The 12,428-nt window shown below is 38.2% G+C and overlaps 1 protein-coding gene across 6 annotated transcripts in view; it reads right to left on the bottom strand.

The window, feature by feature from the left end:
- Window positions 1-12,428, bottom strand: part of CMYA5 (cardiomyopathy associated 5) — a 57,093-nt gene that overhangs the window by 3,434 nt on the left and 41,231 nt on the right. For all 6 annotated transcript variants that reach the window (XR_015742336.1, XR_015742337.1, XM_026717580.2 and 3 more), the window contains 3 exons: window positions 7,925-8,058; window positions 4,726-4,825; window positions 2,589-2,762 (listed from right to left, as the gene is read on the bottom strand). Coding sequence is in view for 4 of the 6 variants with exons in the window: in XM_026717580.2 (XP_026573365.1) it covers window positions 2,589-2,762; window positions 4,726-4,825; window positions 7,925-8,058 (408 nt within the window). In the remaining 2 variants the exon portion in view is untranslated. The remainder of the gene's footprint in view (window positions 1-2,588; window positions 2,763-4,725; window positions 4,826-7,924; window positions 8,059-12,428) is intronic.

Raw genomic sequence — 12,428 nt, 5'->3', positions numbered from 1 at the left:
ATTGTACAACCAGAAAATCAGGAAGAGGACCTTATGGTGAAATTTTGCTCATCCTATTCTCGTAGAGAGAGATGGAAGCTTGCATTCAAATTTGTTTACATATTATTCAATTTCAGTTATAAATGAAACAGCATGGGGATGATGAGGATGAAAAACTGCCAATGGAAATATGGAAACAGGCAAAAGCAAGAAATCCTAATGCAGGAAAAAGAATATGATCTAGAAGAAACAACCAATGAATGAAAGTTGGATTATATCAACAATGGGGTAATGTTAAAATTATGGGACGTGATAATTTTAATCACCACAATACAAAAAGGATGCTGAGGAAATGGAAACAGTGGAGAGAAAAACAACAAAGATGGCAAAGCACCTGGAAGTCAAATTTTACAAAACTTATTTATAAGAACTGGATATGTTTAGCCTAAAGGAGAAAAGACATAGGAAGCATGATAGCAGTCTTCCAATACTTGAAAGGCTATCATAGGGAAGTGGGTGTAAATTTATTCAAACACAAACTCAAAATAAGGAGTTATTTTCTGGCCATGAGGACTATTACTCACTGGCCATAAAAAAAGGTTGGACTGCCATTGGTCCAAGATGGTCTGAGATCCCTAGGCAGAGTGTTGAAGCAGAAGACTTCCATAAGCCCTTCAAACCTTTTGGTTCTATGATTCTCTCAAACTCATCAGTGGAATGCAAAGATTGAAGGGTATGTGAAAGAAATGCATACATGCACTGAGATTCAGGAATTTGGGAATGAGACTCAGGAATTTGGGAATGAGACTCTAACCAAGATTCTTTGAGTAAGAATACAAGGAAGGGGAAAGAAGAAAGATATGCTATAGACCATGGAATCGGGTCGAAAATCAGGATAGTGCCTTCCTGGACTGAATACATAACTTTCAAGATACAAAGACATAATAATAATAGGGCACCTAGACATCTCTTGGGAAAATAACTCAGCCAGACTGCAGGATCCTTGGGAGGTCTTATTATTTTATATTTCAGAAGGGTGAAGTTTAGTTCTCTTATAGCTGATCAAAGCCAATGGACTGGTTCAGCCAGCAGGCCTGGGGGACAAGTGGGTTGGAGCCCATTAAATGGTTTGTATGAATGTGTGTTGTCATCAGGGTGGGGGTGGGATTTTTATTATTGTTATTTTATTATATTATTATTTTTCTTATTATTATTTTCATTTCTTTTATATGATGTTTTTATATCCATGTAAGCCACTTCGAGTCGCCATGTCCAAGTATGCAGAATATAAATTTTCCAAAATCAATCAGTTAATCACTAAACTGGCTGAAGTGGTAAAAGCAATGGAAACTTTGAAAGGAAGTGACCAAATCAGCTTATAACATAGCTGTCCATGCACTGGATTTCAGGAAACTTAAACAACCTTAGAGAATTACTCCATCAATCTTTCCCAACCATTCTAGATGTGTTGGGACCACAATTCCCAGAATTCAAACCATGGGCTGCCTGGGAATTCTGGGTATTGCAGCCCCAAAATTTCTGCAGAGCACTCTTGGCGTTCTAATTTGGGTTTTTTGCTTTCCTTCAATTTTTTCTCTCTGACTATTTAGATTTCTAAGTACGGAATCTGGATTTTGAAAGATAGGAAGAACACTGACGTTTCTGAAATACAATGTTGGAGAAAATTCCTGAGAATGCCATAGATAGCTTTCCCTAGTGCTAGGAAAGTGCTAGAAGAAAAGAGAAGAAGAGGACAACCAGCAGCAAAGTGGATGGACTAAGATACAGGTGCATCATTGTAAGACGTAAAGAACCAGATTAAGAACCGATTGTGAAGAAGAAAAAAATCTATATTGTTATTAAGAATCAACAGTAACTTGAAAGGATAGTAATCAGTCATTCAATCAATTCTGAAACAAGTCATCTTCAGTGCTTCTGATGGTGATTATTTTTATTCTCATTTGCCCTAATATTCTATGACTATTAATTCCAACTTGTTACTTTGCTATCAATTCTCTCTTTTAAGAAACTTTCATTGTTTTTGTGGAGCAGTCTTTCATTCATTTGGATTAGGATGTCCATCAGAGGACATGGGAGCTGCATCAGCAACACTGAAGCCTTGCCACTTTTTACACTCAGTGGTTTCTGCCTTCTTGACTTATTTGAAATCCTACACCACCACCCCAGACACACACACACACACATAGATGCATCTAACTGGGGAAAATTTGGAAAAATCCAACTTTTTGCTCCAAATTTGAGCATTACTTTCAAAAGACCATCTTTATCCACTACCAAAGAAAAACATTAAAGGACATTAAGAGGCACCCGAAGGCCAGACAAGGAATAATGGATGGAAACTGAACAAGGAGAGATTTAACCTTGAAATAAGGAGAAACGTTCTGACAGTGAGAACAATCAACCAAGCTTGCCCTCGGAAGTTGTGGGAGCTCCATCACTTGAGACTTTCAAGAAGAGATTGGACTCCCATCTGTCAGAAATGGTGTAAAGTCTGCTGCTTGGGCAGGGGGTTGGACTAGATGATCTACAAGGTCCCTTGTAACTCTGATTATCTGTAATCTGTTATATAAAAAGCTACTTCGTATTACCTTGCTTTGTTGGAGCAATGTAAGCACCACGAGTTGTTGTTCTGTCCCAGGTCACTACTTTCTAGGTGCGTTGAAGAGCAGATCCCAACCTTGTAAGCTCTACAATCACTGACAGTGATTTCCCAGTAATGCCATCCTTGGGCACACAAGAGCTCACCAAACACTGGTCGGCTTCTGCACAAAAGAGACGACAAAGAAAAGTGGCCTTGCATTCCAAAACAACCATGCCAGGTCAAACATTAAAGAGGTCTCCTAGCTTTTCACCATAACCTTTGCAGTGTTTGGGGTGAAAAAAAAAAAAACCTTTCCCCTTTCGAAACCAATGGAAAGGTAAGCAATAAATGATGTAAAAGGAGTCTGATGTCTGTCAGAAGCACACCTTTATGGAAACAGAATGGAACAAGAGCAAAACTGGAGAGAAGTTATCGAAAGAAAGATTGAGTTCAATAATGGGCCCAATCCAGAGGAAAAAAATCCAGTTTAAATTCCCCAAATGCAGACGGCAATAGCTGAGAATTTTGTTTTGTTGACTCATAAATCTCTCTCCCTCCTGGTCATGTGATTTAGAATGGAGCAGCCTACCCTGTTCACACGCACAAATGGACATAGATGTACACGAGTGGAGAATATCCAAATGCAACAAATGTGCACCCAACTTAGACACGCACACACACACACACATACACACACACACACACACAGGCAATGCATATATCTCCATTCTGATTAGTCCCTCTCTCACACATAGGCAACATATCTGTATGCACCCAGCAGAGATGGTATTCAGCAGGTTCTGACCAGTTCTGGAGAACCAGTAGTGGAAATTTTGAGTAGTTCAGAAAGTGGCAAATACGACCTCTGACTGGAGATTTTACAGTATCCTTCCCCTGCCACGTTCACCAAGCCACACCCACAGAACCATAGTAAAAAAAATTGAATCCCACCCCTTGCACCCAGATTCCTCTAACACACACAGGAAATATATATTCACACATCCTGAGTCAACTCTGGAGAGAAAGTCTATATGGATGCAATATATAACTTCATTACACAGAAGAAATATGCAGGCATTTCCTATGGCTACTATTGCATAGGCGTGGAAAAGAATTCCAGAGGCTTTACCTAACATGCTATTTTTTCCAAGTCAGCAGAAAGTGGGAAATAAAGAAATAAGAAAGGGCTGAGAACTCTGTCAACAGGACAACTCTCCCAAAACAAACAGAATAGGACTGCATTTGGCATGATGGGGAGATGCTGGCAGAAAAAGGTTGGGTTTGAGAAACCCCTTCGGATTCCTTCAATTTATCTCTCTGAGAGAGTCAATTGGAAAATAATTTAGAATACATCTATTAGAATGAAAGCCCCTTCCCTTCTAAATACATGACCCCAAGTAGAGTATATGTAGTCCCCAAATGCTTCTTCTGAGACACACATACACACACATGAATACATCATTGGCAAATGCAGATGCAACATGTTATTTCATCACAGAGACAAAATAGAAACATCCTCCACTTGATAAAGAGATTGGAAAGAATCCCAGAAGGCATGACCTGAATTCTTCCTCTATCTTGTTTACTAGTTGGGATATGTAGAGAAAGGGTCAGAGAGCTTTACAGCCTGTAATAAACATGATCTTGATCAAGACCACAAGCAACCTGCTATTTAAAGGACAAAAATAACCTGTGTAAAATTGAAGTTCCAAGGGCCAGTTGGTGCTGCTGATTGGTTGGAGTACCCAGAGTAACACACCAAAGCAGCAAAAGAAAAAAAAAATCTAGAAATCATTTGGATATTTTGATGGATTTACATGCATCCAAATGGATGTTTTTCTGTTGTCCTTTATTAGGCCTTCCTTAAATCCAAACCATTTGGCAAAGAACACTACCCAACAATTCCTTAAGACTTTTAAAATATGACAATATTGCTGTTTTTAACTAACCTGAAATGGGAAAAAGAAAAGAAAAGAGAAAAGGGAAGGGAAGGAGGAGAAGGGAAGGGAAGGAGGGAGGGAGGAAAGAAGGCCTTCCTATGAAGGAAGTCTGTTTTGTTTGTTTGTTTTGTAGTCTCTAATCCACATATCCTGTTGAAAATATCATCCAATAAAGGGAAAGAACATGAGTCAATAAAAACTTACCCAGTGAAATTAGCATCATCCGGAAGGGATATCATGGTACCATTGGGTGATACTTGCAGTCCAGGGTGAACAAGTTCTCTCATTATATGAAATCTTGTTCCTATTGTAATTCATAGGCAAAAAATAAACACCATTTCATGAATGAGGGAAATATGTTGTATTGTAAAAACTATAGAAATCACTATTAAAAATTATAGAAATCACTATTACAAAAACAATGTTGTGTGAGGTTGGTAGGCCTCCCCATTTCTTTTTCAATTAAGCATTGAGAAATAATGGTCTTAAAGGCCAACTCTAATATACAATAGCAATAGCATTTAGATTTATATACCACTTTACAGTGCTTTACCACCCTCTCTAAGCAGTTTACAGAGTCAGCATATTGCCCCCAACAATCTGGGTCCTCATTTTATTCACCTTGGAAGACAACTTTAGTCTGGTGAGATTTGATCTGCCAAATTGCAGGCAGCCAGCACTCAGTAGAAGTAGCCTGCAGTACTGCGTTGTAACCACTGCGCCACCATGACTATTTATGATGTTTTTATACAAGTCAATGGAAAAATCATCACATTTTCCCAGACTAAGATTTGATCTGAACTTAGAAATTTGGTTTCAATCTACTAACTGTCAAACCATTAGAACATTATGCTCAAAGGCAAAACTCACTCCTTTAGCACTAAACAGCAAAAGAAAAGAATCATGATAATTTGGTCTATTTTCCCATCCTACATGAGAAAGGCAATTAAAAAAATGATTCACAAGAATCACAAGTGTATCCTTTTTCATTTGCATCTTAGCCCAATTTGCAGAGCTAATTTACAGATTTTTTAAAAATGTAAATTTGCACAGTACAATCTCAATGTAATATTATTTTTACAATATGTACATTTCCCAGTAAGGCTTTTAACATGTAAACATACACAAAGTACACTTTTAAAAAATGTAAATATTAAGCCTGGGAAGTTGAAAAAGCATCCCAAAGGAGCAGTGGTGGGATTCAAAATTTTTACGACTGGTTCTGTGGGTGTGGCTTGATGGACATGGTTAGGTGGGCATGGCCATGTGACTGGTGGATGTGGCTGCCATCCCACTTTTTTGCAGCCACACCCACGTATTTTGGGGGCCTTCTGGGCCTCAGGCAAGCCTCCTGGAGGGGGTGTTTTTGCTCCCAGAAGGCTCCCCTGGGGCTCAGGAAGAAGAAAACAGAGCATAGGAGGGGCACACAGCACCCCCTCTTGCTCCATTTTGGGGCCTTCTGGGCCTCAGCAAGGGGAATCCCGGCACAGCTGATTGTATGAACAACTGATTGTTGGGAGGGGGGAAAAAGAAATACCTTAAGGGACAAGTGTCAGGCAGGTGGGGTGAGCGAGCATCGGGTGGGTAGGGCAAGTGAGCCAGTGGGAACCAGACGACCAGGTTGGGGGCGAGGCCAGCCAGAACTTACTACCAATTCGGCGACCTACGCCAAATTCTTGCTACCAGTTCATCCAAACCAGTGAGAACCGGCTGACACCATCACTGCAAAGGAGTGATAATGGCAAGGTCCTTCTCTTTGCATATGGCATACTTTTTTGGTTTCCAGAAAAAAAAGCTGTATTATTCACTTCTCATGAAGTTACCAGGAGTTCAGTTCAGCTAAAAGGAGACCTTTTTCCTCTTTCAAAACACAAACATCCTCATTATTGATTTGTTTTTCATATAATTCAGAAATAGCCACTCCCCCTCACATGCACTTATTGATTAACACGGTGAGTTTGGTCCAGAGAAAGATTGACAACTGGAGTTTGTATTAGGATATGAGCTCCTTTTTAACTCAGATACCTCTTTGGAGAAACTCACAAAACATCTGCCACAGAAACTTATGAGGGTTCAATTTGCACACCTATCTCTAGAAACAAGATCTTTTAAAAAGACAAATGACTTGTGCATAAAGAATCCTAATGCTATAGAAATCATTAGAGGAAACCCAGATGGAGCCATAGTTGTGGGTAACAAAGGAAAGAACACCAAGATTGATTTAGGCATGTTAGGTAAAAGCTGATGAAATGTATCTATCAGTATTTTTTTTCCTCATTTCACTCATTTACAATCTCTGAAAGCACAGCCAATTGAATCAGTGACCATTAATCCATTTACATCTGAAACAAAGTATCTGGAAAGAAACCAATGTAGTATTCACTCCCAACTCATATAGAATATATGTTTGATTTTCTTTTGATAAATGTCTGGAATAACAGCATCCAGGAAGACAATTATTCCAATCTTTTGCAGGGTCACAACCTTCAAATACTATTTATGCTCCCAGTACAATGAAATGACCCATCATAAACTTCCTTCTGCTCATATAGCTATTGTGCACAATGCAATTAAGCCAAACAGTCTAGGTTAAACATTAAAACCAATGCTGCCTTGTATACTTTAGCTTTCAATTGTTCTCCAGAGATTTTTTGCCATAATTCTCTTTTGTATTCTAAAGATAGGGGGATAGTATACTTTTATACATATTATCAATTTGCTATCAAATGTAACATATGGAACAGGTTTTTTTTTAATCACTTCTTTCTATTTCTACTATACGCAAACTTCCTATCAGTCTATGCACCAAATATTCCATCAGGTGGAAGATAGCACTTACACTTATATACTGCTTCATAGTGCTTTACAATCCTCTCTAAGCAGTTTACAGAGTCAGCATGTTGTCCCCAACAATCTGGATCCTCATTTTACTGACCTCAGAAGGATGGAAGGCTGAGTCAACCTTGAGCTGGTCAGAATTGAACTCCTGGTTGTGAGCAGAGTTAGCCTGCAATACTGCATTCTAATCACTGAGCCACCAAGGCTCTAGTAAGATACTGGCTGACATAAGCCAATTCTACCTCTCTAGGGAGAGAGGGACAGAGGGGGAGGGGAGAGAGAGGAAGGGAGGGAAAAGGAGGGTGAGACGGAGGGAGAGAGGGAATAAATAGCTCTGGCATGATAATTCCAAAGTTTCACATCAATCCAGCAAATATCTTCCCCAAAATACCTGAACTACACTTCTTTTTAATTAGTTTCAATCATATGGCTATTGGGCCTTCAATAGATCTGAATAATACAGCTTTTTTTTCTGGAAACCAAAAAAGTATGCCATATGCAAGAAATCATATTAATGTTTGTACATTTTCTCTATTTCTTGTGAAATTTTCCTTAGTTTACCTACCTTTAGTTGAAATCAGAGCAGCTTCACTCTGTTCACTTGTTCCAAAGGTATTAACGGCTCTCACATAGAAGAAATAGTTTATGTTTGATTGTAGATGAACCTTTATTTCAGACTGTCGAATTCCAGCTAGAGATCTGAAAAAGCAGAAATATGTATGGTCGACATATTAAAAATGTATTATTATATGACATATTATTTATTATATGACATAAACAACATATTATTTTTTCCCTTCAAAATTCTGTCTGATCTTCAAAAAAAAGCAACAAATGACAGAAGCTGGATCCTTTTTCCTATGGAAAAGATAAGCAAGGAGGTAGAAGTGTGTTTCTGTATGAAGTTTGTATTACAATATTGATTGAACATGCCAAAAACTTAAAGAGGAGAGAATTGGTTAATATTTTCATTATGGCAGACAGAAAGAAAGAAATTGAGACCAAATACTTATTCTCCAAATGATTCCCAATAGATGATTTCCAGTTATTAAACAATTCCTTATCATCTCCATCTCTCTGTCTTTCTCTGTCTGTCTCTCTGTCTCTGTCTCTGTCTCTCTCTCTCTCTCTCTCTCTCACACACACACACAGCATCCATCCCAATCATTTCTGAAATAAAGAGATTCTGTAATAATTGAGATTGAAGTTGTATATGGAATGACTATGAAGTTTATATTAGATGGAATTTTTGTGGAGATCCTAATGCAATATCCAAAACAATTTCAGAAAGTGTTTACTATCATGCAAGGTAACTATCGTAATATTTCACGAGTGTCTCAATAATCAGCTAATGATGACGATCAGCTGGGTAGCAGTAGCAGGAATTAATGGGATTTGGCAAGTTCCCAAGGCTATACCTTTAAAGCAAAAGCTCAAATGCAATTTGCCATATACTTTTACCATCATAAGTTAAAGGAGCTCATGTTATCATAAGAAAGCAGCACAAGCATGACATTCATTAGTTACAACAGAAATAGTTTCCAAATCTCATTTTAGATTACATAATCTTCAAAATAGAATCTTTAATGTTTCTTTTTGATGTCACAGGATTCTGATACTAATAGAATATAAATAACCTCGTCTACATTGGTTTTGTAGCATAGGGCTGTGGCTAGGATCACTAATAGTTCTTTATTATCAGTAAAGAAACAAAGAAGAATCTTTTCCTGCAAGTTAGTCCATATTCCTTTCCCCCCACATGTAATTACAATAAATCTATTTTTAGTTAGTTTTTTTTTTTTAAAGGTAGACTACATCTTGTGTTGGAGGTACTACTTTTCAGTTTATAACAATGTTATCAGGGAAGTCCTGGAACTGGTATTTGTTCTTTTTTATTTTTGTTCTTAAAGTTAATAATTAAAAAATATACAGTAGGGATTGTTTTCCAAAACATGCATAGACATTTTCTTCAGATTACCAGATTTCATAAATTTCTGTATTGTTGCATCCTATTGGATGAACTAGCAGTGAGAGGAATAAATGAGAGTTCATGGCTAATGTAATCTTACTCTCACCCCCTTTAGCAATGTTAAAAAAAACCACTGTCTGACCCACATTTTGAAATCTCTAGGTTTTTTTTTTCTTGCCAGGATTTTACCAAAAGCAGTGAAAAATCGAGAGGGATTCATCTACTATTTCCTTCCTAGCTTTTGCTTTTCAGCACTACACATTGTTTGTAAATTGTCCAAAAATTCCCTTACTTCTACATGCCTTATGAAGGATTGGTCGCTATGCAACCAGAATACATTTTCTCTAATTATATTGTTTATTATCTCCTCCCTTTATTTTTATTTTTTTTAATGTTGAATTACATGCTAACTTCAAAAAGAATGATTTTAAGCCAGAGTGAATTTCAAAGACTCCCAGATTCTTGTTAGGATTTGATCTGAGCTAAAGCTCTTTATAAGTGGTTTGACCACTCTCCTAAAATCAATCCTGTAAAGTAAAAATGTGATTTTTTAAAAACTTGGCTTGGTGGAATAGAAGGAATGTTCAGAAAGAAGAACATAGCCACCTGGGGGAGCTCTCAGTCTGTTTGCAACACCCCTGGATCTGTAGACCATAAACTTTTTTAAAAAAAAAGACTGAAATCTTGTAACATCATCTCCTGAGAAGTCTGATATTCTGAATTGGGGATGAGATTTAACAGTCTAATCAGATTTTAGTCTTTTTTATGTTGAAAGAGCCGTACCAACATTGTTTACAGTGTGAATGAACAGAAGATACAGAATACAATGTTGAGTAAAAAGAAGGATTACAATAGAGGAGCTGTATTTGTACAATACTCTACACGTTTGTAGAAGTCTACCCAAACCTTACATTATTCTCTGCCAATGACAGAGGGATATGATCGAGATCAAGTGAGGTACTAACACCACTCTATAAAGCCTTAGCAAGACCACACCTAGAGTACTGCATCCAGTTTTGGTCACCACTTTATAAAAATGATGTTGAGACTCTAGAAAAAGTACAGAGAAGAGCAACCAGGATGATTAGGGGACTGGAGACTAAAATATATGAAGAATGGTTACAGGAACTGGGCATGGCTAGTCTAGTAAAGAGAAGGACCAGGGGAGACATGATAGCAGTCTTCCAATATTTGAGGGGCTGCCACAGAGAGGAAAGGGTCAAGCTATTTTCTAAAGCACCTGAAAGCCAGACAAGGAATAATGGATGGAAACTGAACAAGGAGAGATTTAACCTAGAAGTAAGGAGAAATTTTCTGACAGTGAGAACAATCAACCAATGGAAAACCTTGCCCTTGGAAGTTGTGGGAGTGCCATCACTTGCAACTTTCAAGAAGAGATTGGACTGCCATTTGCCAGAAATGGTATAGGGTCTCCCGCTTGGGCGGGGGTTGGACTAGATGACCTACAAGGTCCCTTCCAACTCTGATTATCTGTTATCTTTTATTTGGTACTTTCCAAGGGTTAAAACTGCATTCTCTTCTCACTGGGTTTTTATCAAAGCCAAAGCAAATTTCTAAAGTTTATTGGTAGATATTTTTAAAAATCAAGGGTCCAATTTCTCAACTCTTTTCTGAGCGAAATCACTTGAACCACAGCCTTAGTTAAGATTAGAGCAGTAACATGCACAGGGCTTGGCGCTTTGGTATCAGTAGCCTCCTACACACCATTCCACATCCAAAATATTTTCACATAACAAATCTGCTGTTCCAGATCTCTGAGGAAGTGCCAACATATGGAGCCAGCACAGAAAACAAACCTAGGCTTCCGGTAAATGGAAGAAAGCAATTTAATGCAGCTCTCTCTCCTGCATAGGGATAACAGAATGGCACATTTCGATATAGCAAACCATTTCGCAGACTATTAATGTGGATTCTAATATGGATTCAAGGACCAAATGATTTGAAGAGGCACAAAGACGTACACTCTCAAGGGGGGCTAAGTAACATCACACCCATTCTTCACAAAAGCACACAAAATGTGGTGCTTGTTTGACATCGTTCTAAAAGACACCTCCCTTCACAAAAAGCAGGAAGGGGTGGAACCTGGATAACATGACACCAGTTTAGCTTTATGTAAAGTACCTGCCGACTCTAGCAGGTAAAGGACCAAAATAGTGTTCCATTTTAAAATCCAAGGAACAAATGGGATGGGGGAGGCAGCAAAGGTGGCACTGGCATACATGTGGCACCCATGAGGAAAGAGACAGCAGGTCACTGAAAGGAAGATAAAACAGAAGTCGAGGTGACAATCTCAGGACATGATCAAAGCCCTGCCCCCGCCAGGCATGCTTTGAAGGCATGTGAACATGCAAAGAGTGGGACTTTATTTAAATTGATCAGGAGAATTAAAAGGTCTTCAACTGTTGATAGATAATGAAAAGACCCCTTTTTGCAGCAACCAAAAGCATCTTATTGTTGCAACATAAGAGAAGGACAGCAAAGGAAGTTCATCTTCATAAAATTAGTGTGAAATTGTGTAGGGCTTAAATGATTAAATCCAGCACTTGAATTTTACTCAAAAATCAGGTTACTAGCCACAGCCAATGGAAGATAGAGCATGGTATAATTCTATTGGCCAAGAAAAGTAATCTAGACTAAGATTGTGCACAAGGAGATGAACTTAATTCTTAATGGTTGATATAACCAGAAGCAACAGAAAACAGGTTAAGTTTTCACCCCAATTCCACTCTGAAAACAGGGTTGATCAGTCCAGCAGATAGCATAAAGCCACTGCATTAGGCAGCAGATTTTGGAGTGTAATGACAAAGCAATAAATGGCTAGTTATTTATACTAATCCAGGGAGGGCAAAATGTTTTATAGACAAATCTGCAGGGTCACAGGCTAAGAACCTTTAATAACTGTGAGATCAGATCAACTTTACTTGACCATATTGACTGGCCAATCTGTGAACTATTTTCCAACTCATTGTGAAGACACCAAGCTGGGGAAGGATAGATTAGATAATACAACATAAGAAATTGCTTCTGGCAAACAGAATAAACGGTTCACTTAGTTCTTCTGATCGCAAAAATTTAGTGT

Source organism: Pseudonaja textilis, chromosome 2 (genome assembly GCF_049901715.1).
Source record: "Pseudonaja textilis isolate UNSWEBS1 chromosome 2, rPseTex1.2, whole genome shotgun sequence".
NCBI classification, from domain to species: Eukaryota; Metazoa; Chordata; class Lepidosauria; order Squamata; family Elapidae; genus Pseudonaja; species Pseudonaja textilis.
This window is presented reverse-complemented; position numbering and strand designations above follow the sequence as displayed.